Source organism: Pelodiscus sinensis, chromosome 8 (assembly GCF_049634645.1).
Source record: "Pelodiscus sinensis isolate JC-2024 chromosome 8, ASM4963464v1, whole genome shotgun sequence".
NCBI lineage: Eukaryota > Metazoa > Chordata > Testudines > Trionychidae > Pelodiscus > Pelodiscus sinensis.
In genome coordinates this window covers 9,927,658-9,953,567 of record NC_134718.1, presented here as the reverse complement: position 1 = coordinate 9,953,567, position 25,910 = coordinate 9,927,658, and the positions used below count along the sequence as shown (strand labels likewise).

General features: G+C 39.4%; 1 protein-coding gene across 27 annotated transcripts in view; it reads left to right on the top strand.

Annotated features, from left to right (window-relative positions):
- The window catches only part of KCNMA1 (potassium calcium-activated channel subfamily M alpha 1), a 742,164-nt gene that overhangs the window by 464,927 nt on the left and 251,327 nt on the right, over positions 1-25,910 (top strand). For all 27 annotated transcript variants that reach the window (XM_075934710.1, XM_075934709.1, XM_075934712.1 and 24 more), the window contains 2 exons: positions 5,985-6,078; positions 9,484-9,595. In XM_075934710.1, coding sequence (XP_075790825.1) covers positions 5,985-6,078; positions 9,484-9,595 — 206 coding nt within the window. The remainder of the gene's footprint in view (positions 1-5,984; positions 6,079-9,483; positions 9,596-25,910) is intronic.

Genomic DNA, 25,910 nt, shown 5'->3' with positions numbered 1-25,910 from the left:
GATTGTACTGTCACTACAAATGTTGTAAACCAGGAGTGACTTAAAGTCCTGGCATTTACACCAGTGTAAAGTTCATGCATGTGAGAGGAGAATCAGACACTTACTAGAAGATGGCTAGAGGAGAGGTGTAAGTGGCTATGTGTTGTACTTACGTTACACTGAAATCACACCAACTTCATTAGGCTCCATGGATTTTGGTGCCACACAAAGTTTGGGAGTCTGGGCTACAGAACTTTGCCACTGACATATTTTCTGACCCCCAACGTGCAGCGTGTATGACTTTGTCAGCATGGAATTTTGCCAGTTGAATCCTGTGACGTGCAACCAGCGGAGTGCAGTGAGGTTCTTCCTGTTTGACATGTGGGAGAGAGCTATAGTAATAGGAATAATCTTTCAAGGAGCAGGAGGACAGAAATAGCTATTTCTGTACTTACCCTGCAGGATAAGAGACCCTACCGAAGTGCAAGCCATGGTGATAGATAGGTAGTTAGAGGACCTGAATAATGCTCCCTCAATCTGAAGCCTCGTAATAGACCTGGACATTTGGACAGAGACCAAATGGGAGGAAGGCAACTGAATAGGAGCAGGGAGTCTATAAATCCCTTGCCCACCATGCTGTCTGCCAACCTCGTAAAGGTCAGGCTGGGTACCAGTGGGCTCTGCTTCTGAATCTCTTCTTCTGCAGATTTAGTAGCTCAAAACAGGATATGCAGTGCAGCTGCCTTCAGAATAAGTCCCCAGTTTCCATCTCTACACAGCTGCCTTGGCTGTGGGTATTTCACTAGTGGGAACACTGAGGAATCTTTCTTCTAAACTGTGTCCTGTCATCATTAATATAACTGTGGATTGTGGTAGGATATTACTCCCAGGGTGCAGCTAGTTTTATCTACAGCATTATCTAAAGGAAACCATGCATGTTTCTTTGCAGCATTTGATGCTCGTTAATATACGTGGGGTTTCCACTTTGCTTCCACAGAGAAGAAGATATGGCCCCTGCCTCAGCAAGATGACGGTTGAATAGTCGAATAGATAGTGGTCCCTGATAGTGAACGCTGGCTGCTGCATTGTATTTGCTCTCTCCATAAAAGGCAGAAAGGAGAAGAGTCTGTCTGCTGCCTCTTCTCTACAGAATCGTATGGGTGTTATAACTTTGGTTAGCCTGTTTGCGAATGAAACACAGCTTTATCAGACCTCAAGCCCACCAAGTAAACAAATTGTATACAAACTGGTTTAGCGTAAGAGTGGCTTCTTTGAGTGACGTGTGGAAAAAAATGAAGCAAAGATGTGTGGTTCTGGCCCTGACTTCATGAAGACCAAATTGTTTGTGCTCTAGGAGGTACACTTGGTGTTCTGGATTCGTTTATTAACAATCATGATTTGGTTTCTTTTTCCTGGTGCATTTTTTTTTCTGCCTCTCTGTTGGTTGTATTAAGGTGAAAACACGGTGTTTGTCTCACCTAGAAGAAATTGCCACACGTCAATTCAGCTTGCCCAGGGCCCTGAGAACTTGCTAACATACTGTAATAGTTTTTTCCTGGGGGAACAGCATCTGCAGAGGAAATGAGCTGAGATGCATTTTTTAATCAGGTTAACACCAGAAAGTTAATTTTCTGGCATCCAGTTTGTACTGTGCCAGACAGTAAAAGTAGAAGGGGATGTTGTGTTAGGAAAGGGAAACGAAAACAGGAGCTTGCTTTTCTTGGCAAGGGGAAGGCAGGTGCTGTCCCAAGAAGCTTGCTGTTTGCATCAAGTCAATTGCAGATGTAGTCAAAAACACAACCGAGACCCAGAAGATTTTTTTTTTTAAATTGGGTGAATAAGGGCACCACACAGTGACGTAATGTTGAAGTGCACATTCGTATGTGAGCCTCTTGGCATTCATGGATTTTTAGGTGGAATGTGAAAGACAGAGGGAGGAATGAATTGGATAAGCCATTCCCATGGTGGGGAAGCAGGCCGGAAAACTAAAAAGCAGAAAGACTGGCAGGGTTTCACAGTAGGGGGAGGATTCAAAACTGTAGCTGTGGGGGGAGAGGGAATTGAGGATATTAAGGTCTCTACATCAGTGGCAAGGGATGAAGGAACGTTAAGGAGTGTGGGTGTCAAAACATGCAGAGAATTCAGTGAGAGCATAAATGGGGCCTCTTTTACCAACTGGTTAAATTTTAGCTCCCTGTATTGAATCCTATTTTAGAAAATATTGTAACCGTAGAAATAAACACATCCTTATTTCACAGTCCTATATGTACAATCCAGAGCCAGTTTCTGCTCAATGTTAGGACAGCACAGGGAGGGGCATTCTCCCATTAGCTTCAGTGGACTTACTCCCAATGTACACTGGCGCGAATGAAATCAGAATCTGGCCCCCGAGTTTGTAAATTACAAACAGCAATAATTGGCTCTTTGGATAAAAGGTTGTGTCACAGCAAGAGCGTGTGTGTCATTTAAGGTTAATCTTAGAAGATGAGCAAAAGAAAGATAACACTTCTGAATGTAGCCTTGGGCTACATCCAAGGTGATGCTGCATTCATATGCACCATTCATGATATAGTGGGAGTTCTTTCCTCTGTTTGTTTAAAATATTGTTCTGATCCAAATGGCGAGTGTTCCCTTTGACACAAAACAACCCTAACTACATACCCTTTGTAGTGCTACCTAACATCACCATCAATATGGGGACATTCCCGGTTATTCACCCATATCATGTCAGTCCATCAGAGAAATAATTAAAACCCTTTGGGCGCTGGAGAAATTATTGATGTTAAGCTTTAAAGCGAGGCCTTCCAAACGTAGCCACTTAACTAACTGGCTAGCATTTAGAACAGATCAATATGTGTGTTGCAGGAAAGCAATGTTTGCTTTTCAATTAAAAGAACTTGGCTTGGTCCAGAAAACATGGTTAATAAATGAAAGGCACTTGAATTAAAACAAAAAAAAAAAGTCCCTTATTAATCTCCATGGCTGTCTGACTCTGTATTCTTATTGAGTGTCCCACTCTGATTTGTTTTAATTATGGTATTTACTTAACCAGAATGCAAAATTTACACCAGAATCATTGCCCTCATTCAATTCCACTATATTAAACTATATTTGTGTGATTTTTTTTTAATATTCCTCCCTTTCCCCCCAAATAATTCACAGTAAGAGAAATAAATGTGATCTAATATCTCGTAGAAATGTGAATTCCATCCAGGCACCGAGGGGAGAATGAAACTTTTAGTATAATCTGACTGATTTTTTTTTTCTAAACAAAATTCAGTAGTAACGCTGTGGTTATGTTTTCTGCTTGGAGTAAGGAAGAAAAGCACAGCTCCCATATTGCTAATAGGAGTTTTAAGGCTGATACTTTCTTCTTATTGCACTGAAAAGATATCCCTTCATGTTTTTATTAGTTGGAAAAGGACCAAAGCAATAGTTATCCTGGTACCTTTAGAATCTCTGTGCCTATCTGTCGGACGTGTTCTCCAAGGCTAACTATTTGCAGGATGTCATGGTGAATACTTTTGTAGATTTTTTTTTTCTTTTTCACAGAATATATACGGTTTGTAGACTTTGGGGAGAGAAAGGAACTAGTGGTAACCCTGTATAATCCACAGCATGGGAAAGGAAAATGGTTACAGTCAGGATTATCATCACCAGCAACATAGTCAAATGTCATGGCCTAAATGAATGACAGAGACTTGATCCTGCAGCGTTTGGAAAAGTCAGATTGCTGTGGAATTCATCTCTTTGGTGTAAATAGCTTTCCTGCCTTTCCATGATCCTACATTTCTGATGCAAAGAATTTTCAACAATAAAAGCAAAAAGACACCACATTTGTGTACAACAGAACTTTCTTTGGGACTAGAAATGAGGGATTCGAATTAAGGGACACTTGAGAGGTGGGAATATTAGTGGTGGTATTTGTTTTTTGATAGCGCCCAGAGTCTGGATCGGAATCTCCTTTTGCTAAGTGCTGTAGAAACACGAGAAGCCATGGTGAACAATGGCATTAGCGCACTTGTAAAAATCGTATGGCTTTCTGGAAGGACAGCAGTGCAGACATGCAGGCCTCATTGGCAACCCTGGTTGACTCCTTCCGAGAGCAGGCATGCTGACACTACATGGCAATGGAGGGAAGACAATAAGAGTGATTATTCTTGTCCACTGTTAAACGTGTGTAATTCCACTGACTTCAGTGGTGTTACTGCTGATTTTACAGTGGTGTAACTAGGAGTTAGAGGCCCTAAAACCCTGTGTTGCTGCAGCATAATCTTTCCTATTTCCATTATACTTCCTTTGATTTTTGTTGCTGTGGTACATCATGACTCAACTGGGTAGCCTGCTTTGTTAAAACAAGGTCCTTTGTTCTCAAAAATGTCCTCACACAAGGTACATTTACTGATTCTTTGCTGATGTCCATCCTTTTTTTGTAACTCAGTCTGTATGAGTAGAGTGAGAGATGCAAATTTCAATACATACATTAATTTTTTAGCTGTTTGGGGTTTTTTTCTTTCCATCTGCTCTTGTAAATCAGCTTTTCAGCTATAATTTAGGTGGCATGTTTCATAGTGTTCACATCAAAGCAAAATAGTATTTCTTTCAAACATTTTGAATACAATTTCCTACTGAACTGACATTCTTAAAACACTAGGTGACTGTATGTCAGGGAGACTTTTGCCATATTTTTATGCATCTAAAGTCAAGAGAGGGCATGCTATACTGAACTTGTTTGACCTGTAATGTATACAAGAAACGGAGAGAATTTGACTGCATGTATAAAATGACCTGGTAGCCCAGCTAATTTCCTTTATATCTTAAAATAGGTTACTGAAATTCATAATGCATAGAACCTTGCTTGTTGAGCAATTCAGCATCATATGTGCAGAGGTACAACTATACTAACTGGTATTGCACTCAGTGATTGATTTTGAACAGGAGAAGCCAAGAAAATTCTGCATCTCTCTCCTAAAAGTGTATTTTCCATGGTTCTAAATGATCAAGAACTTTCCAGCTAGGGAGTATATTTTTCCCTTTCCTCTTTAGATATCTATGATTAAATGATGGTTTGCTATATATATATTGGGATGTGCTGTTTACCTTGGTCTGCAACTTGAAGACCTTTCTGTGGCTTCCCTAATCTGTTATATGAATTTCAAAAATAAATCACTAATTATGTATATAGAAAAGGTTTCCTTCTTTAGCTCTATGAGCTGGTAGATCTAAGTATTCTGTAAAGTACCAGTTTGTATAGCGTATGCTTTGGAGTTGGACCTATCTTACTCTTAATATAATATGCTAGAATGTGCAATGTCTGCTTGCACACACAAAGGTAATTGATTTACCTGCATGCAAAAATTAACCCTTAGAGTACTGCTTCAAGTTCCACAGTTTTGTTGTTGTTTAATGTTACTAGTGGGCTGTTCAGCTTTGCTACTCAGCTCATAGTACTGTACACAACTCATGTAATGAGCCATGTAAAAAAGAACTCTTTATGAGAACAAATCTTACCAAGACAAACTCCCCCAGGGTGTTAATGGGTGATCTATTCATAAGCAGCTACCGTTTTTAAGGTTTTACATTATGACATTAATTTGAAGTGTTTAATGTTTCAGTGTAATTGTATGCCTGGTAGATTTACTTCCTACACCAATGTAGCTGTGCATCCAATAAAAAGAAGTCAGTTCTTTAAGGGTTAATGTGGAGTTAGGGGATCCCAAGGTATTCTCCTGCTTGTCTTTCCTTAAAATGTCTGCATGTTTCTTTTCAGGTAGTTCACCTGAACATGTGAGCATTAGGAATGAATGAGTGACTAATTGAATGAATTAAATGTTCTTTTTGGAAATGCCTGCTTGTATTTTGCAGGGGGCTGGGTAAACAATCGTAGCTCCTAAATTCAGGCCTTTATCAAAACCAAAGGCAAAATTGAAAAGGGGGTATTTTTTGAAATTTTCCACACAATCTGATACCGCCAGTTTACTTCAATTTCTTTTTCTCTCAAATAGCCCAATAGAAACCTGCCAGAATTTCTACAAAGATTTCACATTACAGATAGACATGGCTTTCAACGTGTTCTTCCTACTCTACTTCGGCTTGCGTGTAAGTACCTTGAATTATGCCACATGGGTTGGGGAGGGATGCAAGAATTGTACTCAGAGGTTATTTGGCAGCTGCCTAATTCTTCATTCACAATTGATGCCAGGAAATGAAGTGGTTTCTGAGACCAATAAGTAAGGATTTTGGCTGAGGGCTCAGAGGCTAAGTAAGAGTGATGATAGGACTGGATTACTAAGGGGATTGGAATAGATAACTTTAGACCGTTGCCAATCTGCTATCCTCTAATACTGTTCAAAGACCCGTGTGGAATTTGGTCTCAGTCCAGTTCCGAATGGACTGATGTCTACATCACAAAAATTGCTACAACTGGCATTAAACTCCTGTCCTTCTTGGCAATCTTGGGAGAGTGATTGAACTGTCTTTGAGCTCCTCCGTGTTTTTGCTCTAGTTCAGTAGTGCAGACGCGTTGGTGATATAGCAAGGGAAATTCAGTGCTACATCTTGTGTTGCATTTATAGGCCGTGTCCACACTCAGGGGTTCTTTCGAAAAAAGTACCCTTTTTTCGAAAGAACTTCCCCTGCGTCCAGACTCAAGCCGCGTTCTTTCGAAAGTAAATCGAAAGAACGCGGCTTTTCTTTCGATGGTGGTAAACCTCGTTTCACGAGGAAGAACGCCTTCCTTCGAAAGTTCCTCTTTTGAAGGAAGGCGTTCCTCAATGTAAAGAGGCCGTCTTCGAAAGAGAGCATCCAGACTCGCTGGGTGCTCTCTTTCGAAAAAGCGGATTTCCTCTATCGAAAGATCCGCCTGCTGTCTAGACGCAATCTTTCGAAAGAGGCTCTTTCGAAAGATGCTTTCGAAAGAAGCCTGCAGTCTAGACACAGCCATACTGTCTGCAAGCTATCAAGCTAGCAGCTGTCTGAAATGGTATCAAGCTAGCAGCTGTCTGAAATGCTAAGTTATTCGAAAAAAATGGTATTTTGAAAATGCATCATTGATCACTTCTCCCTGTGTTCTGAAAACCAGATCTGTTTAATGTGAATCAGGTTGTGCAATCAACGTACCTAAAATCACTAGTCATTTTAAAAAAATGTGGGCCAATTTTCCCTGTCATGTATGTTGGTTTTTTTTGCTAAATTCAGGCGAAAGGGCTATGCCCTTGAGGGTAACACTGCTTGTTGTTAGCTGGCTATTAATGCTTATGGGGAGAACCTCAAAAGATTTGATAGTCTGTAAAATTGGCCTGGAAATCTTTTCAAGATTCTTTCATCGGCTTTCCTCTATATCCTTCTTGGGGGTTCACATATTTCCTGTGGTATCTTGGTACTTCTGCTTTTGTTTCCTCTCAGGAGCTGGAAGTGTAATCGTGAGCATAAGAAGTTAAGAAAAACTTTATCAATATTTTAGGAATCAGTAAGAAAGTTTGGCTTGTGATTTGGAAAAAGGGTCTTGATTGGGAGTTATTTTATCTGGTCAGTTTGACTTGAGCTAGGTACACTAGTTAGCCCTTTGAAAAACAGATTATCTCTGTATTTTCAGTATTGCTTCCCATATTCTATATCACAAATACATAATAGAATTCTCAGAGAGATAGCCTGTAACATGTTAGTCTGTAACTTTAAAAACAATGAGTAGTCCTGTGGCACCTTAGAGACTAACAAATCTGTATCTATAGATATATCTATAGATATAGAATCATGAACTTTTGTGGGCACAACCCACTTCTTCAGAGGTGTGTGTGTGTGTGTGTGTGTGTGTGTGTGTGTGTATATATATATATATATATATATATATATATATATATATATATATATATAATCAATCAGATGGATATATATATATTATCTTCATCTGTTCCCCCTGGAATAATGAAATGCAACTCACAATCATATAAATATTACTTTATCTACAGCTCTAGAAGATATTTGTGTCCAAATACATGCATGCATCCTGTATAAATTCTTACTCAGCTGGCATCCTAAGTTTACTGCAGAGGAGAAACAGAAGCTCTCAAACTTCTGATGAAGACAAAACGCAAATTAAATGAATTACCAGATAGTCAGGCAATAAGGCATGAGAGAACTATGGTTTTCAAGAGCTAATCATGGCTTTGGGATGCATGACATATTGCGAAGTACCTTAATGATGGCATGCAAACACTTAGAGCATGATAAGTATTACCTCAGGAGTTTATCCTGCTACAGTTATGGAATTTGTTTGAGAGTTATTAATTATTTAAATGAATTACTTTCACAGTATTTGTATTCAGTACCATTATAGAAAAAACCAATGTCTTTTGCTTACTGAATTTGAATCAAGTCTCAGTTTGACTTGATTTCTGAAAGTAAGGGAATTCTGAGTTATGGGAGGCTAAAAATCACACAAGAAACCAACTCTGTTGTGACTAAATATCTCCATGTACATCTTCCTAAAATCTCCCCAAGTTTGGGACACCCTTGCTGAGCAAGGTGATACCAAGTTTCAGCCTACACTTGGTTATCTCCTTGTTATATTTTCATGCCAGACCTTTGATGTCAATTGAGCAAGCAGGTGTCTCTTTAATTATTTTAATGGGACTTCATGAGCATGGAAAAATGTGTTGTTACAAACTCGGGGCCTTTTGTTTGGGTATAGGACTTTTATTGGATTCTTATCACTCCATGCCCTTTTCTAATAATCTCTCTGGAGTTGCAATGCGGTTGGTGTACAACATGTATTATTTTATGTAGAACAGTTTTAAAGAGGCAACAAGTAGTCAGAGACTTGAGAAACAATGATATGGTTTATGGACATTGCTTTCAGTTGAAGGTACTGCTTTTATATCTAATCATCCAACGGTCAAGTGCTAGCTGGGGTAGATTCCTGATTTCTCTAACTAAATGAAAGAATGCCTTTGATGTGCATCTGAGTTTGGTGTGTACACTTACTCCAAGTTTTGCATGACAGTAGTTGCACATTTCCTAAAGGAAACATTAATGTTCAGAATAGCCCACGTAGCACATACGATCTCATTGAGATCATAAAAATGCCAGGAAAAATTGGGTATCAACCACATGTATGTAACTGCTATCAAATACTTGAGTGGAGGTGCTGAAGGAAATCTGATTGCACTCTCCATGGCTTTTTATAAAAAAGAGTTTACTTGGAATGATCTCGATAAATGCTAAAAGAGGGGTGTATTGCTGCTGTCTCCTTTCAACAAATCTGAGAACTCAATGCATAAATGTTCCTCATTTTTCTCTTGATATATGGCCCTCTCACTGTTAATTTTAGTGTTGCCAGGTAATGTTGTCAAGTAAACCAGTCTTGTGATTCATCTGAGCACACCAAATGCTGCTCCACAAATTTCTAAAGTAAAACGGGAACTTAATCTTCAGAGAGGAGAATATTGTACACAAATGTATAAACATGTTTATAAATTGATTTATTTCCCCCTTTTCTTTTTCTAGTTCATTGCAGCCAATGACAAGCTATGGTTTTGGCTGGAGGTTAACTCAGTGGTAGATTTCTTCACAGTCCCTCCGGTGTTTGTGTCAGTGTATTTAAACAGAAGTTGGCTCGGTAAGTAAATAGCTTTTCATTTTAATTGCTGATATCAAAACACACACACCAAGGCCCAGTTTGACAGAGTTTTGCAGTTCTTCATTCTGCATCCCATGTAAGTGGAGGAATGGAACAGATGTTGTCTTTGCAGGATGTTCATTTCAGCAGACAGGTGGGTTATATTGCATGGGACACTTACCAGGTCCATTATACTCTTGATACGTGAATGCAATTCCCAGTACGGCAGAGTTGCAATAGATACCTGGTGACATTTGCGTGGCAGTGAACACCAGCTTGCAAGGAGAAGTGTCTGAGATTAAGTTACTTTTTAAAAGGTAAGTTTAATTTAATTGTTCCTGCTCACAACCTGGGCAGACAATCCAAAGCATTCATTTATAGACGTACATTGCCATGAATCATCATGAACCTGTGTAACAAAAACTTGAACTGATTGGGGCCAACTCGTATGAACAATTGGAAAGACTCTGATAGTATTGGTGTGACCTTTTGCTTAGGAAAGACCATGGGGGTGGAACAATGATTGATTCCCTAGGCTAGTGAATGGGTTGCATGAGTGGCCCTCCGTCATCTCAATGGTCTGCTAGACTGTCACAACCAAGGCGGTCTGCCAGGACAGGGTAGTTTTGCTTACTGTGCTTGTGTACTAAGAATGTGTAGGGTGTGCTGGTCGAACTGTAAGAGCACTTTGATTGGATGCAGCAAGAGCACCTGGATTTTATAGCCAATGTTGTTTTCGATTAGCGCACACCTCACTTCACATGCCCTTGCTTTACCTGCATGTCATGCTAGTAATACTGGTATGCAAAAACCGACATGGACGGAAACCAGCAGAATCTGGCAACTCTGTGCATGACCAATGGTAAACAAAACGTCTTTCAAGCTGCACATAGAAGCGCAGGTTTCCCACTGCTGGTGTGGTGAAAATAACGAGGTGCTGTGTGAAAACAGAAAGCACAAAATGAAGCTGAGCAGACAGTGTTAAAAAGAAATACCAAGGGAGAATGCACAGGGGAGGAGGGCAGAGAAGCAGAGATGGCGACAGAGAAATATTAATGGAAAACAAACCATGTGCCAGCCTAGTATTTGGAAGTTCCTCTATCCTTAATACAAAACACAGACGTCCCCTTTAATTCAAATATTGGAATTCTTATTCAGTCAAAGCTCTTGCTATAGTTAGTGCAGTCATGGTTACAAGGGACCACCCCAACCCATTTTCCACTTTACCCTGGTTTTGGAGTCTCAGAGGGGTAGCTGTGTTAGTCTGTAACTTTAAAAACAATGAGTAGTCCTGTGACACCTTAGAGACTAACAAAAATGTACATAGCATCATGAGCTTTCTGAGGCAAAACCCACTTCTTCAGATGATGAACTGGAGAGGAATAACAGAAACCAAGTGTTTTATAACATGGATATAAAAGTAGCCATACTTCTACAAAGGAATTTCACCAGCCAATTACAGAGAGAGTGAGTGGGCAGAATTGGTATTCTTCTGCAAATTTGACACTGTTTCCCTGGGCTTAAACAAAGACATTAACTGGATGTTGCATTAGAAAGCCAGTGTCCCCTGCCCTTAACAGCTCATTTTTTCATCAAAAGCTAAGTATGGGACACTCAAAGCCCTCTTAATTAGTCTCATTAGCACCAGTCCTACAATTGACAGATAATATTTTTCTGTTATAAAATAGTTGGTTTCTGTTGTTCCTCTCCAGCTCATCATCCCAGGGAGTGGGTTTTGCCCACAAAAGCTCATGATACTATCTATATTTTTGTTAGTCTCTAATGTACCACAGGATTGATTACCCATGGGTTTGGGTCAGCAATAAGAATAAGATGGTGGAGTGGGCACAAAACAACCAGTTGTCCGCTGTCTGCATTTGGCTCTAAGTGAGCATGGTTCCTGTTGGATTCATCCACACACACAGCTGGGTGAGGTGGAGAGGATAAGACTGGCTGTTCCCAGTTTACACTTAGTGGTTTGTAGACATTTGCAGCCTGGAACCCAGACACTTAAATGAGGCCACCGTAGTTGGTTGATGACACTGGGGGGGAGGGGAGGCAGTATCAGAGGTGTCTGAAGTGAACTTGCGATCCTCAAACATATTTAGCATGTGCAACGTGACAGCAGATCAGATTAATTGATGGCATATCTCTTTGCTTCTTGATTTATATGTGTTCTCTTGTCATTAGACAATGTCAGCACTGTGATGAGTGATTTAGCTGATTACATTGTGCTTGGATGCCAACATGGAGTTGGAGAACTCTTCAAACCGGACCAATGCCTAGAAATTCCGGCATGGCACAATGTCAGGGATGACGTCTGGCAAAGTACCAGGATTTATTGAATTCATAAAAATTCAGTCTGCTAGGTTGGGTCATTAGCTTCCCGGGGGTTACCCAGGCAATGACGGGGGATGCTACTTGAATGTTAAACCAATGCCACTCACTACATAGGGATGATTGTTTTCTCTATATGTTTTGGGGGACAAGGACAGCGTGATGTACTCAGTGTGGTACCACAACTTAAATAATTAATAATAATATTAGAGAGCATATACACTTTCTACAGATTTTATAAATTAGTTCTGCCACTGTAGATGCCATTTTACTGGAAAAGGAAGCTCAAGACTGAACGTGACTCCTTCCCATTGGGTAGGAAGAGTCATCCCCGATCCAGGCAAGAGCATTCTCCCCTTGGTTGCCATTTGCAGTCTCGCTTTTGTCTGTTGCGTGGCTACCTCTTCTGAAGGCTCTCATTCCCTGTTGAGTGACTGAACTTGTCTGTGAAATCAGCCTAGGCTTTGTGTACAACGGGCAATGCTCTAAGCTGTCTCCCACTCTCCTTGTGGTTTTTTTCCCCCTTCAGAGCAGAAGGGTCCTCTGTGAAAGAATGAACCATGAATCATTAAAGCTTCCTGCCAGATCTACAATTTAGAGCCATAACCTCAGCTCCTTCAGTGTTGCTCCTACATGCTGTGACAAACGAATTATGTACAAATCCAGCAATATGTGTTAATGATGAACCTCTGAGTCCACCCTTTAGATTGTTGGTTCTGCCTGAAGAGTCCAAGGATGGTATAAATATTTTTCCGTTTTCCCTCAACAAAACACCAGACCTTGGCCTATTCCCATAGCCCTTTGCAGTAGTATAAAGGGCTATGAAGCTGACCTAAGCAGGCAATGTAAGGATTCCCTGAGCACAGGAGAATTCCCAAGCCCTAGGTATTAAGGGTAGGATGGGATAGTATCAAGAATGCACTTCATTCTGGGGTTTCTTGAACTGATCCATGGCTTCCTTTGGGATTTGAATGAGCAAGCTGAGGTGAGTTCACCTAAGGCAAAGATACTCGAGGGAGCAGATGTGACTTCCTGCCAATTTATGGTGCCATTGCCTTAATATAACTTAGAACTGTCCCAACTGGTTAAATCAGTTAGATATCTTAAGCCTCTGTAAATGAGGCCAAGGGAAATAGATGGACATTATAATTCAGTTACAGCAAAACAAAAGAAACCAAACCCCTCTTTACCCAAGATTAAACACAGTTTCCAGAGAAGCAAATATTCATTTCAAGAACCGAGATATAGCCACTTTCATCATGCATTTCCATAGTTATCAAGAGTAAAAAAGGACTTGCATGATCTTAATACATTAGTTTATTGCTCAGTTACAGTGGAAAGCCAGTTAATTTTCTTTCCTCCCCTCTAGTCATTCAGAAAGGATGAGAGAAGCATCATCAAGAAAGGATTTACTTAAAAAAAACGTATCTGGGAAACATTTCTAAAATATTTATTATAAATGTGCCATTGGCTGTGGAAAATACTTATTGGTGTGGGTAGTGTACAGAAGATTTATCAACACTCACTTGGGAAGAATTTGCATTTGTGAGCACTGCTATTCTAAATGAGTGTCAATAAAACCTTTTTCCGCACCACATCATCATGGATTCCTTCTCATTCCCTTTACCTCAAATTTTCTTCCCGTCTTTTTTTCATGCTTGTTGATCGACATTTCATTTCCTAATTGTTACTCTAACTTTCCTTTCAAAAGTAAGGTGAAACACAGAAGAGAGAAAAATGTTAGCGTATCTGGAGACAGTTTGAACAGTGTTATGGAGCTGGGTTTATTTCTTCAGTTAGTCACGTTGTACCATTTTTCCCTAGGGGTGGATTCTATGACAGGGTCACAAATATCCTTGTTTTCTCTTGAGGGAAGTTTACTTACTTCCAGGTTTCATCTTAGAAAAGCAGACTACCTGGCCATTTCCTCCATCCACTGTTCTTTTAGAAGCAGTCATGCCTGTGCTGGCAATGTCATGCTTCATAAAATCCTCTATATCTCTAGCATAACACTATACGCAAAATTGATAATAGCAATAAAAGGACAATTCTCCAGTCCAAGCACACACATCTGTGGAGAGGAGAATCTTCCCAAGAAAACATTGCCAACAAAAAGAGCAGAGTTTCGTGTTTTAAAAAAAATAATTTCACAGATTGTCAGCCAAATGACTACAGTGCATTGCAGTGTGTACAGGTTTTATGTCCAGTTCCAGTGAAGCTAGGTTAAAAATGAAATTGTTCTGTGAAAACAGTGACATCAGTCTAGAGGGATGAGTCTTATGTTATAATTTTCTCTCCTTTTGTAACAGACATGAGTTGTGTTTTAGCCGACACAGCTGCATTTTCAACCGTGAAATCCTCATTGCTTTCAGATGGGTTGCAATATACTGATTTAAATAACACTGTAAAAATAAGTATCTTCCAGAAATACATTCAGCAGTAGTTTACAAATATACCACACGGTGTTTTAACACTGTTACTTTAGCCACATTAAATGCCTGAAATTGCCTCTCAATCTGACAACTATAGATGCTATGTGAGGAAAAAAGCAAGGTATTGATTCTGGTTGAAACTTAGCCTCAGAATTAATTGCCTAGACAGGCTAATACTGATAGAGGTGGAGTAAGCAGATAAAACAAACTGCCCCTTGCCACTAGCTGTGGCAGCACCCAAGTCTGACGAGCAGCTGTCATGAGATGCCATTAGGACTGCCATCACAGCCTAAGCTTTGATTTCTTCTCTGGTATTTTAGGATCATAGCTATTAGAGATGGGAAGACTCTTTAAATCATCCATCCCTCTGCCTCCCAGTATGGGAGTGTTTTCTACAATGCCCAGTCAGGTAGTAAAAATTCCAAAAGCTGGAGATGATTTCACAACTTTAATATATTCTGGTTTTCTTGACATGCAACCTAAATTTTCCCTTCCCTAACTTCATTACATTTACTTCTAGCAACCTATGTTACCTCTTTGGCCCATCTATTAAATTGGCTTTCCTTCTTTGGTGTTTAGACACCCTTTAGAAATTCATAGATTGTTGTTATTGGCTCCATTAGCAGTAGCTTCTCTTTGGTTTTTAAGTCTTTCTTAATAAATCTATCAGAGGGGTAGCCGTGTTAGTCTGAATCTGCAAAAGTGGCGAGGAGTCCTGTGGCACCTTATAGACTAACTGAAGCGTTGGAGCATAAGCTTTTGTGGGCAAAGACCCACTTCGTCAGATGCATCTGACAAAGTGGGTCTTTGCCCACAAAGGTTATGCTCCAATGCTTCAGTTAGTCTATAAGGTGCCACAGGACTCCTTGCCACTTTAATAAATCTAAAGCTTCAGAGGGTAGCTGAGTTAGCTTCTGTGGACTGAATTCACCCAGCATTCAATATAGTCAGCCATATTTTCTGTTGTTGCAGATTAAAACTTTAGTGAAGAAAATGTCTCAAGTGGAGTTTTGCCAGTTTTCACTAGCAAGTGATGCTGGACAGCAAAGCCATATGGATGGATTGTGTTTCTTACTTCACGAAGTGATGCATTTGCACATGCAGCCCAAAATTGCATTTTTGCTGCCATGTTGTGTGAGAAAATCTGTCTCTGAAACTGAGCAAGCAATTTTCAAGGAATGATTTAAGTACCAGATTGATCACTTTTTCTATTCATTAATTATCCACAAACAGACTTCAGTTGTTACTAATGTGTCCATTAATTGCAATTGAGGCGTATTCATGCAAACCAGCTTCAGCTTGTGGCTTGCTCACAGATTGTTGGCTGTGAACTATTGCTTTGAGTATTTGCTCTTTGTGACATTTAAATGGTCGCAAAAAACATATGGTTTTGCCTTTACTCCTTGATTGCATCACTGAACCATTTGTAAACCATGGGAGGCCTTGGATAAATCATTTGTGACTGTGTTATTACAAAAGTGAGATGATTTGTGAAACTTTTTTTTTTCTGGAAAAAAATTGCTTCTGTGACTGCGGAAGAAAGATATCAACAGTGCATTCAAAGCAAGCATGAATAGGACAATGTAAGAGAAAGGGCCAGATTCAGATGAGACTTGACACAGGTGATGCAGCAGAAGCATGCAAGAAGCCTCATGTCTTTTGCCTGTGCCAGCACTGACTACAATAACAAGTTCCTGCTAGCAGTTCTGCCAGTGAACAAGTTGCTGTGTCCATGGACCAGCTCATAGAATACCCCAGGTAGTAGCCTGTATCAGAAAAGTCCCGGGGAGATTGTGGGCATGGGGGGAGGGGTTCTTTGCACTGCTCTCTACATCAGGTTGCATATACATTGAATCATTTAGCTCAAAATGGCTGTCTGCTGACTGACCTTCAACAGGTGTGAGCACAATATACTGTTTGCGGTATGGATAGGGTCTTGATGACTTTTAAATAAAATCACTTCTTGAGGAATTGCTTTTCAGATGATTGATGCAGTAGGTTTGAAAGAAAGATTACCTTGTATATACACAGGCACTTTAAAAAAATGGTGTAACTGTTTTGTTTTCTCAATTACCAAATGTTACTCTAGACTGGGGACTGACTTGTTTGCAATATTTTAATTAAATTAAAACAAATACGAACTTGTTTTGTTAGTTGTAGAGAGAAAAAAAGCAGTTAGAATAATTGTTTTGGGTCAAAGTAAAGATTTTATTTGACTTTAGATATATTTAGGGTTTTTGGAGTAAGTGGGGGAATGGTTCAGGTTTGATAGTACCATCATCTGGAATGTGTTTTTTTTTTTTTAACTAGCCACATTTCTAAATGAAATGTTTTGAAACACATTTGAAAATGTCAAAATAAAACACTTAGACTTTACTAACAAAAAACATTTTTTAACAAAACTATTCACAAATCACATGAACTGCTGTGAAATTGCATTTTGACAAGCTATTATTTAAAAAAAAATCACTCAGCTACATGTGTTTGTTTCTGTGTAAACTTTGCCAAGCAATGGGAGCCCCATCTTTCATATTTCCTTCCTCAGCACATTTCTATAAATTTCAGAAAATGCAATTTTAGATAGGATTGTTGACAGCACCTTAAATATTAGTGGCAAAATACAGTGGCTGTCATAATTGAACTAGAGCTTGAAGTGATGTCAGCAATACACGTGAAGAACTTTCAGCTCCAAAATATTTATTTTAGATCTGTGGGGGAATGATCAGTTTCCTCCAGCCTCCTGTTTCTGTAGCCTAACATGACAAAAACTCTCTTATAAATTTGCGCTCATTTTTTGTTTCTGTTGGTTAACTATTGTGCATTTCTGCCATCTAGTGACCAAAAGGGGAATTGAAAACACTTCTGAAACCATTGATTTAGGATTTCAAAATAGATTCCACATTTGTAATAATTAATTCTAGAGAAATCTTGTAAGTTAACTTATCCAGTTTATTTGGTTATATTCTAAAAAGCATACTGCCAAGATTTTTAGACTCTCAGATTTAATTTCCTTAATAGAAGTCCCCTGGATTAGCCTTAGAAGACAATACATTATATATATGTGCTATTCCTCTCTTTCATATTTCACAACAGCTGTTAGTGTTCCTGAGAGAGTTTCAGATAGCTACTGAGCCTGTCAATAAAAGTCTTTGTGAACACCCTCCATGGAATGCTATTTTTAAATAATGTGGCATTGAAAGAAGTTTAATGCCTTCATATTATATTGCCAATTATACTTTTCAGTTTTCCTCATTTTTTTTCCAATAGAAAGAGAAAAAGAACAGAATTAGGAAATATTTGAGTAGACTAGACAAACACAGCTCCAAATTAAAAATGTATGGAATTAAAAATACAGATGCTTTGAGTTCTTTACAACTTTAGCTTGTCTTAAAGAACAAATGCTCTACAGAAAAGGGTGCTAGTGCCCAAATTCTTACATGTACAATAAGAAAAAAAATCAAAAAAGGCACTAAATGAATTTTAAAAATTGAAATGGTAATTAAATATCTGAATATGCAAATTATTTTAAAATAATATATTGTGATGCCAGCAAGTGATTGGAAAGAGGAGACTTGAGGTAATGATATAGGCAAGATGTATCACAAAGTCTTTTTGTGTCTGGATTATCTTTACATAACGTGTGGTTTTCATATGGAGGATGTGACATTATTGAAGTTTGAACTGATTTTTGGCATCAAACATAAAATTAAGTGAAATATGTGTTTGACTATAATAATTGTCCAGATATAAACTGGAACCGAAGCACTAATAATTAACTTACTTAGTGCCAAAATCTGTTATGCAATAAATGAGCAGGCATATGAAATGCAACTGAAGGATTTAAATCATGAGGTTGCTCTTTATTAGCCTTGTAAGTATTATTTCCTCCATGTCTCCTGGGAAATAAATTAGCATCTTATTACCAAAGTGTAAGCCCAAAAGACAAGTGTTACAATTTGTCACAATGCTCTTAAGGAACACTTTAAAATTCTTTACAAAAGTAGAGACCAAAACAATAAGACCAAAAACAATAAGACCAAAACATTTTGTTCCCTATTGTCATTGTCTCATAACTTCCTTCTCCTCTTTGTTCTCAAGTCTCTGTTTCTTGGTTACATAGGCTAATGGCTACAGTGGGAGACTGGAAGAAGGGACTGGTAGGTGCTCTTTTTCTAGAACTAAAATTGAGTCCTTGTGGGAATTTTTGCAAGGAATTCAATTGTATTTGCCTGAGTTTCTGCATTTTTTAATAATGCTAACCTGCTATACAATTAACAGGACCAGATTCTGTACATCCACTCACACTGAGGGTACATCTACACTGTAACATTATTTCAAAATAACTTAATCTGCATCTACATAGCAGGGAATTATTTCAAAATAATATTGAAATACTGTCAAGCTGGAGGACTTTTTCCTTTGACTCCTGTAACCCTTATTGTACGAGGAGTAAGGGAAGTCGGAAGAAGAGTGGTCTATTTCAAAATAAGTGCTGTGTAGACGCTCCCAATTTTGAAATAAGCTATGCATTTGACATAGCTCAATTTGCATAGCTTATTTTGAGTTAAGTCCTCCTGTGTAGATGCACCCTGAGTAGTACTTTACTCAGGAGTACTTCCACAGAAATCAAAAGGACTTCTTTTATATTGCGTAAAAATAAGTGATGTCAGAATCTGACATCTAATATCTGTAGTATCAGCTGAGGCCTGATCCTTAGATAGAAAGGATACAAGTGTAAAGTGTCTTTTGTCTCTTCTCAAGTCTTTCATTGCAGTCTCACAACTACAAAGCACAGTGTAGCTGATTAATACCAATACACAGGTTCACAAGGACCTTGGGTCAAACCTTGTAAAATAGAGCAAAGCCAAAATAAATAGCCTTTGACCAAGAAAAATGCACTTGAACATCATGAGACTAGGAAATAGAATCTACAAGCAGTATGTTCATTTATCCAACTTATTGGGAGTCTGCTATTGTCTCTTTATGTAGGATTTTGGCTCTTCTTACCCTCGATGCGTGCCAAAATATAGCTCATGCATTATTGCTACCTGAACTGACCAATATTTAGCCTTTCACACACCTGCATGAAGAGCTGCTACATGTTGCTGAACTGTAGCTACAAAGGAATGTGGCATCTACTTATGCAGTTGTTCTGCTATGTCGTCTGCCAGTGCAGTAGCAATGCAGGTCTTTTGCAACATTTTGCCGTTGTGCTCCAGGTAGAGCTGTATTTGTAGGCTTTAAAACTCACTGCAGAGAATTTTTCAATAATTAGTACAGTATTGATGGCAAAAAATATTACAGTGAAGGCTGGTTTGCTTAGCTGGTCTGAACATCAAACATTTTGTACAGTCTACATGCTTTCTTAGATTTTTCCATCTGTTTTAAGGGTATATTGGATGCAAAATTTTGCCACAATAATCTTTACTCAGACTTGTAAAAGGAGTGTTTTTACTTAGACACAAGAATGATGGCTTTATCCTTGCTCTTGCCATAACATCTTAGCAGGAGAGAGAGCTTTCTTTCAGAAAAGTTAGAAGGAAAGAAGCCTAGATAATTCAAAATTGATTAAAAGTACCTGCCGATATTTATAGCTTCCCACCTATATTTAATCTCAGTTTGCCAAAATGTGGAATTCCTCCTAGACGTTCATGATATCAGGTAATTGTTTGCCATAAAGAAACAAAATGGAAGCATTGATTTTCACCAGTAACAGCAAGTTCTAAAAGCCTGCATTGCTATTTTTTGATATTGTTTCCCTTCTGTGCCGTGGACACATGGGCTCTTTTCAGTGTGGAGTGAAGAGACAATACATATGTCAGATGCTATTAAAAGTGGTTTTGAGGGCTAGAATTCTGGTCCCAGAACTTCTACAGCTCCTGGGATAACAGGTATAGTAGTTTTAGTGACCTGCTACTCATAGGAGCAGGTCCATTATTTACCCTCTGGATCAGCCAGATAACTGCAAAATCACTCATTCATCCTCCCAAAGCCAGTACAGTACATGGGATGATGACCCTAACGAAGCATTTTTAAAAGGGTAATTATGGATCGAATGATAGTAGGGTGAGATGGGGTGAGGTCCATAATCTGTCCTAGTTCCATGGCTCTATGCTACCTGAGTTTGTTACATCCAGCTTCTGGTGAATGTGAGCAGGACTAGGAATAGTGCCAAGCTGATGCTATGGGTGATAAGTTGTCATTGTGTTAATTATAAGCTGATGTTTACAATGATGCAGCAATGTCTGTTTTTTTAACCTTGTGGGCACAGTAAATAATGATCTGTTTTAACCAAAAGTTAGAAGGACTTAGGCCTTAAAGTTTGACCAGGTATGCTTCAGTGATCTTTACACATGGAAGTAACTTTCAGCTGCCATTTGGACTCAGCGTGATTGGCTTTTTACATATTTCCCAGTGTGTAACTTCACAGCCTGGAGATCCTCTTCCTCGCCTCTAAAGCCCTGGAACAAACGCTTGCTGACGTAAATGAATCTCTCATTCATTCAGCAGCAGTCACCTATCGAATTCTCATGAGTGCAGTGTGTGTGGTAGGGGTTTGGTTTATGTGGCATTAAGAAGGGATGTAGCATGCAGCCGAGTCATTTTAAAGAAGTAATTTTTGAGCTTTTGTGAGAATGAATTAATCATAAAGCAATCCCTGGTGAGATTTAAAAGGCTACCAAGCCATGCACAGAGAGCTAGGCACTTCTTAAAGAAGAGCTTCAGTTAGATCCTGGTATTCTCAGTAGGTGGCTTAGTAAGCCTGTACCAACAGGAGATTTGCCAAGTAAACCTCAGAGGGTTGTGAGCTTCTATTTAGCTAAGCTCAGATGCTTATAGGAACCCAGTTGTTCCCCTCAATGACCGTTCTGCCTTTCTTCGGTTTAGCCCTTTCTGAACATAAGTTCCTAGATGCAACCATTTCCTGTTGCCTTGTCCCCTGAACAGATGCCTTTACACCTTCTCTCCCATCTCATGGGCACTAACAGCACTCTCACGACCCTCTCTTCCTCGTGAGTCATTTCTACAATCGCTCCTTTTCATCCTAGCTCAGAGACCCTACCTGGCAGGCTCCTTCCAGCTCTCTGCAATACAGAAATTATTTCCTAACATCCCCAAACTCTCCCTCCTGTGCCTCTAAAAAGGCTCTCCACCTTACTTTTGTCATCACTCCCTTTGCAGCCCAATATTGAGCTTTCAGGTTTCCATGGTACTCTTGCTCACTGCTCTTTGCTTACAAAGACATGAACTGGATGGGCCGTTACATTCAACACCCAAATGACATCAAATGCCAAGTATGGGACACTTGGAGCCCACTCAATAGCCTCATTCATATTGGCACTACAATTGACAGGGTTTTTTTTCTCCACCCTCCCTTCCTTCTCTGTTATAAATTTGGAGATTCCCCCTTTTTTCTCCACTCATCTGAGAAAGTGGGTTTTGCCCACAAAAGTGCATGATACTATTTATATAATTCTCTAAAGTTCTACAGGACTACTCATCATCAATTAACTACTTCTCCTTTCCCCAAAAGGACGGTTATTACCATCTGAGAGACTGTCAAGTTGTTGGGCTTTTCCTTCTAAAAATTCTCCGCAACTAACGTGAACCAGGGATTTTAAAATAACAAAGACTTTACAATTCAAATGCTTTAACTTTTTTCATCTTTGCTTTATCTTTAATGGAAAGTTCAAAGGATTTGTGATGATGTGTGTTGCATGGTACAAAGCAGGCAGTTGCCTCTGTACACCAAATTCCAAACAGTATTTTACATGGTTTGACATTGGATAATAACTGGGTTATGTTAACAGTTAGGCCTGTATAGTACAGGTTGAACCTCTTTAGTTTGGCAGCGTTGGGGCCTGACAGGTTCCGAACCAGAGAATTTTGCAGCTCACGGGAGGTCAATATTGTCTAGCAGCATTACCCACACTTTCACTGCTTACTGGGGTGTTAGAGGACATTTAGGGGTAAATTAGAGCTAAATAATAGCACAGAACATTGAGCACTAGGTCTAGTGGCTATAAACAAACTTTATGGGACTGTGGGAAAGTTGGCCACACCCATGATAAGGGGACATCTGGCTAACCAAAATCATTCCAGACGATGGAGGTTTCTGGACCATAGAGTTCTGGACTAGAGAGGTTCAACCTGTATATTGAAATTAATACAGCAGATACCACGGCATCTGGATTTCTCATTGTGAAGTACCAGGAAGAGGCACTGGGTTAGCCATCATGACTGGGCCTTGCCACTAAAGTTTCAAAGGCAGGAGCCTATACAAGCATGCCATTTAATGTAACCAGCCTCACCCTGGAAAATGTTCTTATTTATTCAGAAATTGATCAAAAATGTTTCTTGTATTGGCCAATCTGTTTTTTCTTACTCCCCAGCCTAAGAAAATTATTAGAAAATTGGCTTAAGAGGGACTGAGGGAAGAATAGAGTTAGTTATGTACCTTATCAGTTTGACCACATCTATGTGCCTTTTTTAAAAGCTATCCCTGAGCAGCTGTGCAGATATATTGGTTTTTGTTTTCCAAGTGAATCTAAGGAAAGTGCATGTACTTTATGGCAACCCCCACTTTCACATGGGCACACATGTGTGAGTAAGAGTATGCAATGATTTTTTGTGCATCATTCATCATTTTCTTGCTTAAATGTATCCTGTCACTCAGTCATTGAGTGGAAAGAAAGCAATGTGACTTAGGTGACTAAACATGCATCACAAATTGTCACAATGAAGAGCTCACAACAACCCGGGGTTGAAAATTGTCTAAAATAGCCAGTGCACGCTTAGGAGTTACATTCATCGAAATCAGATTTGATTCACAAAGAGGATAGGGACTACATTTACATAATTCATTCACAATGAATAATTCAGCCAGCTCTCCTCCTCATGAGGGTATTACTAGACTTTCTGTCCTTAGATAAGGATGTTCCTTGCATGCTGTTCTAAGTGTACTATCCTTGAGGGGTTTGTGAAGTGGTACATGGGAATGGCAAAGCTTTCTGTGTCTGCTGGAATTAGTGATTTAAAGTGTCTTGGGGAGGGCCTCAGTGTAAAGTTCAATTCTAACCTCGATGGATCTTGACGACTTAACCCAACTGTTGGTGCTCTGTGTACAGAGTTGTTTCATATAGAAAAAGAGATTCATTATTATTTCTGAGAGCCATTTTTATCCCTAGCCTTGGGAGATTATTATAGAAATAAATATAAGACAAGATTAGGGAGTATTTAATGTATTTTTTTTTAAATATTACATAATAATATAAGCCATTAAAGTGAAGGCAATAGATGCATATTGTTACAAAACAACTGAACAACCCATGTGAATTCTTTTGGTTATTCTTTTAACAAAAAGCTTCTATTTTTCAATTTTTTTTCTTAAAATATAGCTCAAATCTATGACTCTGGCAGAAGTCAAAAAGCAAAACACTGTCACAGGTCCACAAATTTGTGGTCTCAAGATATTTTTGGATGCCATCAAGAGCATGAGTTCCCTGACCATAAGAATGGGACAGTGTATATATTTCTGTAAACATTCTGACCAGATTTTATTTGAAAATAAGAAATAAAATAGACAAGGCAACATTGAACAGCAAGGGTAACATGATACATAGGGGCTTTTTGGGATGCATCAGAGGTCATTGTTGCTTTGCTCAAATGATTTATGATGGCACCAGCAATCTTTTGATGTAATTATGTCCCTGTGCCTCACTTACATTACATATATTCTGCCGAACTGTATATTGTATGTATCATAGAATACTAGGACTGGAAGGGACCTTGAGAGGTCATTGATTCCAGTCCCCTGCCCCCATGGCAGGACCGGTCTAGACCATCCCTGATGGACATTTATCTAACCTACTCTTAAATATCTCCACAGATGGAGATTCCACGACCTCCCTGGGCAATTTATTCCAGTGTTTGACTACCCTGTATCAAGCCAAATGGTGTAAAAAAAGTCATTACAGAAGGGCTGTAAAAGTATATGAGTTTTTGAAAAATAACCCTCCTTGCTGGTACTAGATACAGAGAGGGGCCCAGCTGAGGGAAGACATAGTCAAAAGAGCATGAATGTGGGGAGAGTACATTTGGGTTACTTGATAGTTATTGTGTCTGACTCCAGGGGAATATGAGTTTCAGAACTCACTGACTCACGTGACTAGTTTAGACTGAGAACAGGATTCTTCACCGATGCATTTCATTAGCTCCAGCGTTCAGCTATGCACTGGTGAGCCAACAGTCCCATTAGGGTTGGGTGAGCAAGGACAATTTCTCTTACTCCTGTCAGCTCAGATATTGGTCTCAGCAAAAATGTGACCCTTCCTATGCAGCTGCAGAGCATGCCAGAAGCAGCGGGAATGGTGTGACTTACAGAACTTGAGTGGGGTGCGATATAGGTTTTCTGGAGCCTGTCAGGTAGTAACGCTACGCGTCTAGGTTTGGAGGTGGTGCAGAGGGGGGATTGGAAAGGAATTGCACTACGGGTTGGTTTAGGCGGATCTGTTGCCCATCGACTTCTGTGACACGAGGGTCCAGCTACAATTCAGCTTTTTGCAATAGTGATTAAGTGAATCCTATGCTGCTCCATTTTGGGGGGATTCCTTTCTGTTCTTTACTGATTTACCTTGTCTCCTTCTTGCTATCTCAAGGACCACTTATATATAATTGGGATAAACCCTCATTACTTGAAGATACATGTGCTTAATCACTCCTGCCTAATAAGGGATCCATTTTACCTTGTTGTTTTTACCAGTGAGTTACTCATTTCAAATGATATCTCACAATGCACAGTCTGAACAAAGACGGTTCCGTGTGTGTAGGGCATGAATACAGGAATCCATTCAGTGGCACAACTTTTCTGTGACTTACACATGCTGAGCACCTCTCAGACTCAGCGTGTGAATTTTCCATCAAGCCACCTAGGACCTAAAGTTCTCTCTTATAACGTTTGGGTTTACTCCCAATATGCAGATTTGCTTCTGATTCCAAGCTGGCCTAGGGACATGCAGCATTCATTGGCTCTGGCATCACCTTCAGTTCAGCATCTGGTTTAATATTGTCTGAAGTTTTTAAATAATAAAACAAAAGCAGTGGAGAAAATACGGATGTCAAATCCACAAATGAGAGGGCAGTTCTCTGCTGTACAGAGGCTTCACTGAAGTTAATGGCCTTTCTGGAACCGTTTGTACTGCACCTGACAGGTTGCCAGGAAGCCACGAACACTAAAGCTAATGATGCTTAGAGGGCAGTGTTTGCTTGCTCATTACATCTCCGTGTTCTTGGACCTTTCCACTGCTTTCCTGTCTTTCCAAGCCTCTTCTAGTGCAAGAAGCTTTTTAATATGGAGCTCTGTTAAATCCTCTGCAGTGAAGTTTCAGAAATCATTCATTTCAGGTATGTGTTTGGTGCTTTCTTTTGATCAGTGCCATTCCTTAGCAGATTTGATGTGAAAATGTATACATAATTAAAGAAACGTTTTCCATTCTGTAAGATTCCTTGATGTGCTGGTTACACAGGGGTGAACAATAAAAGGCTTG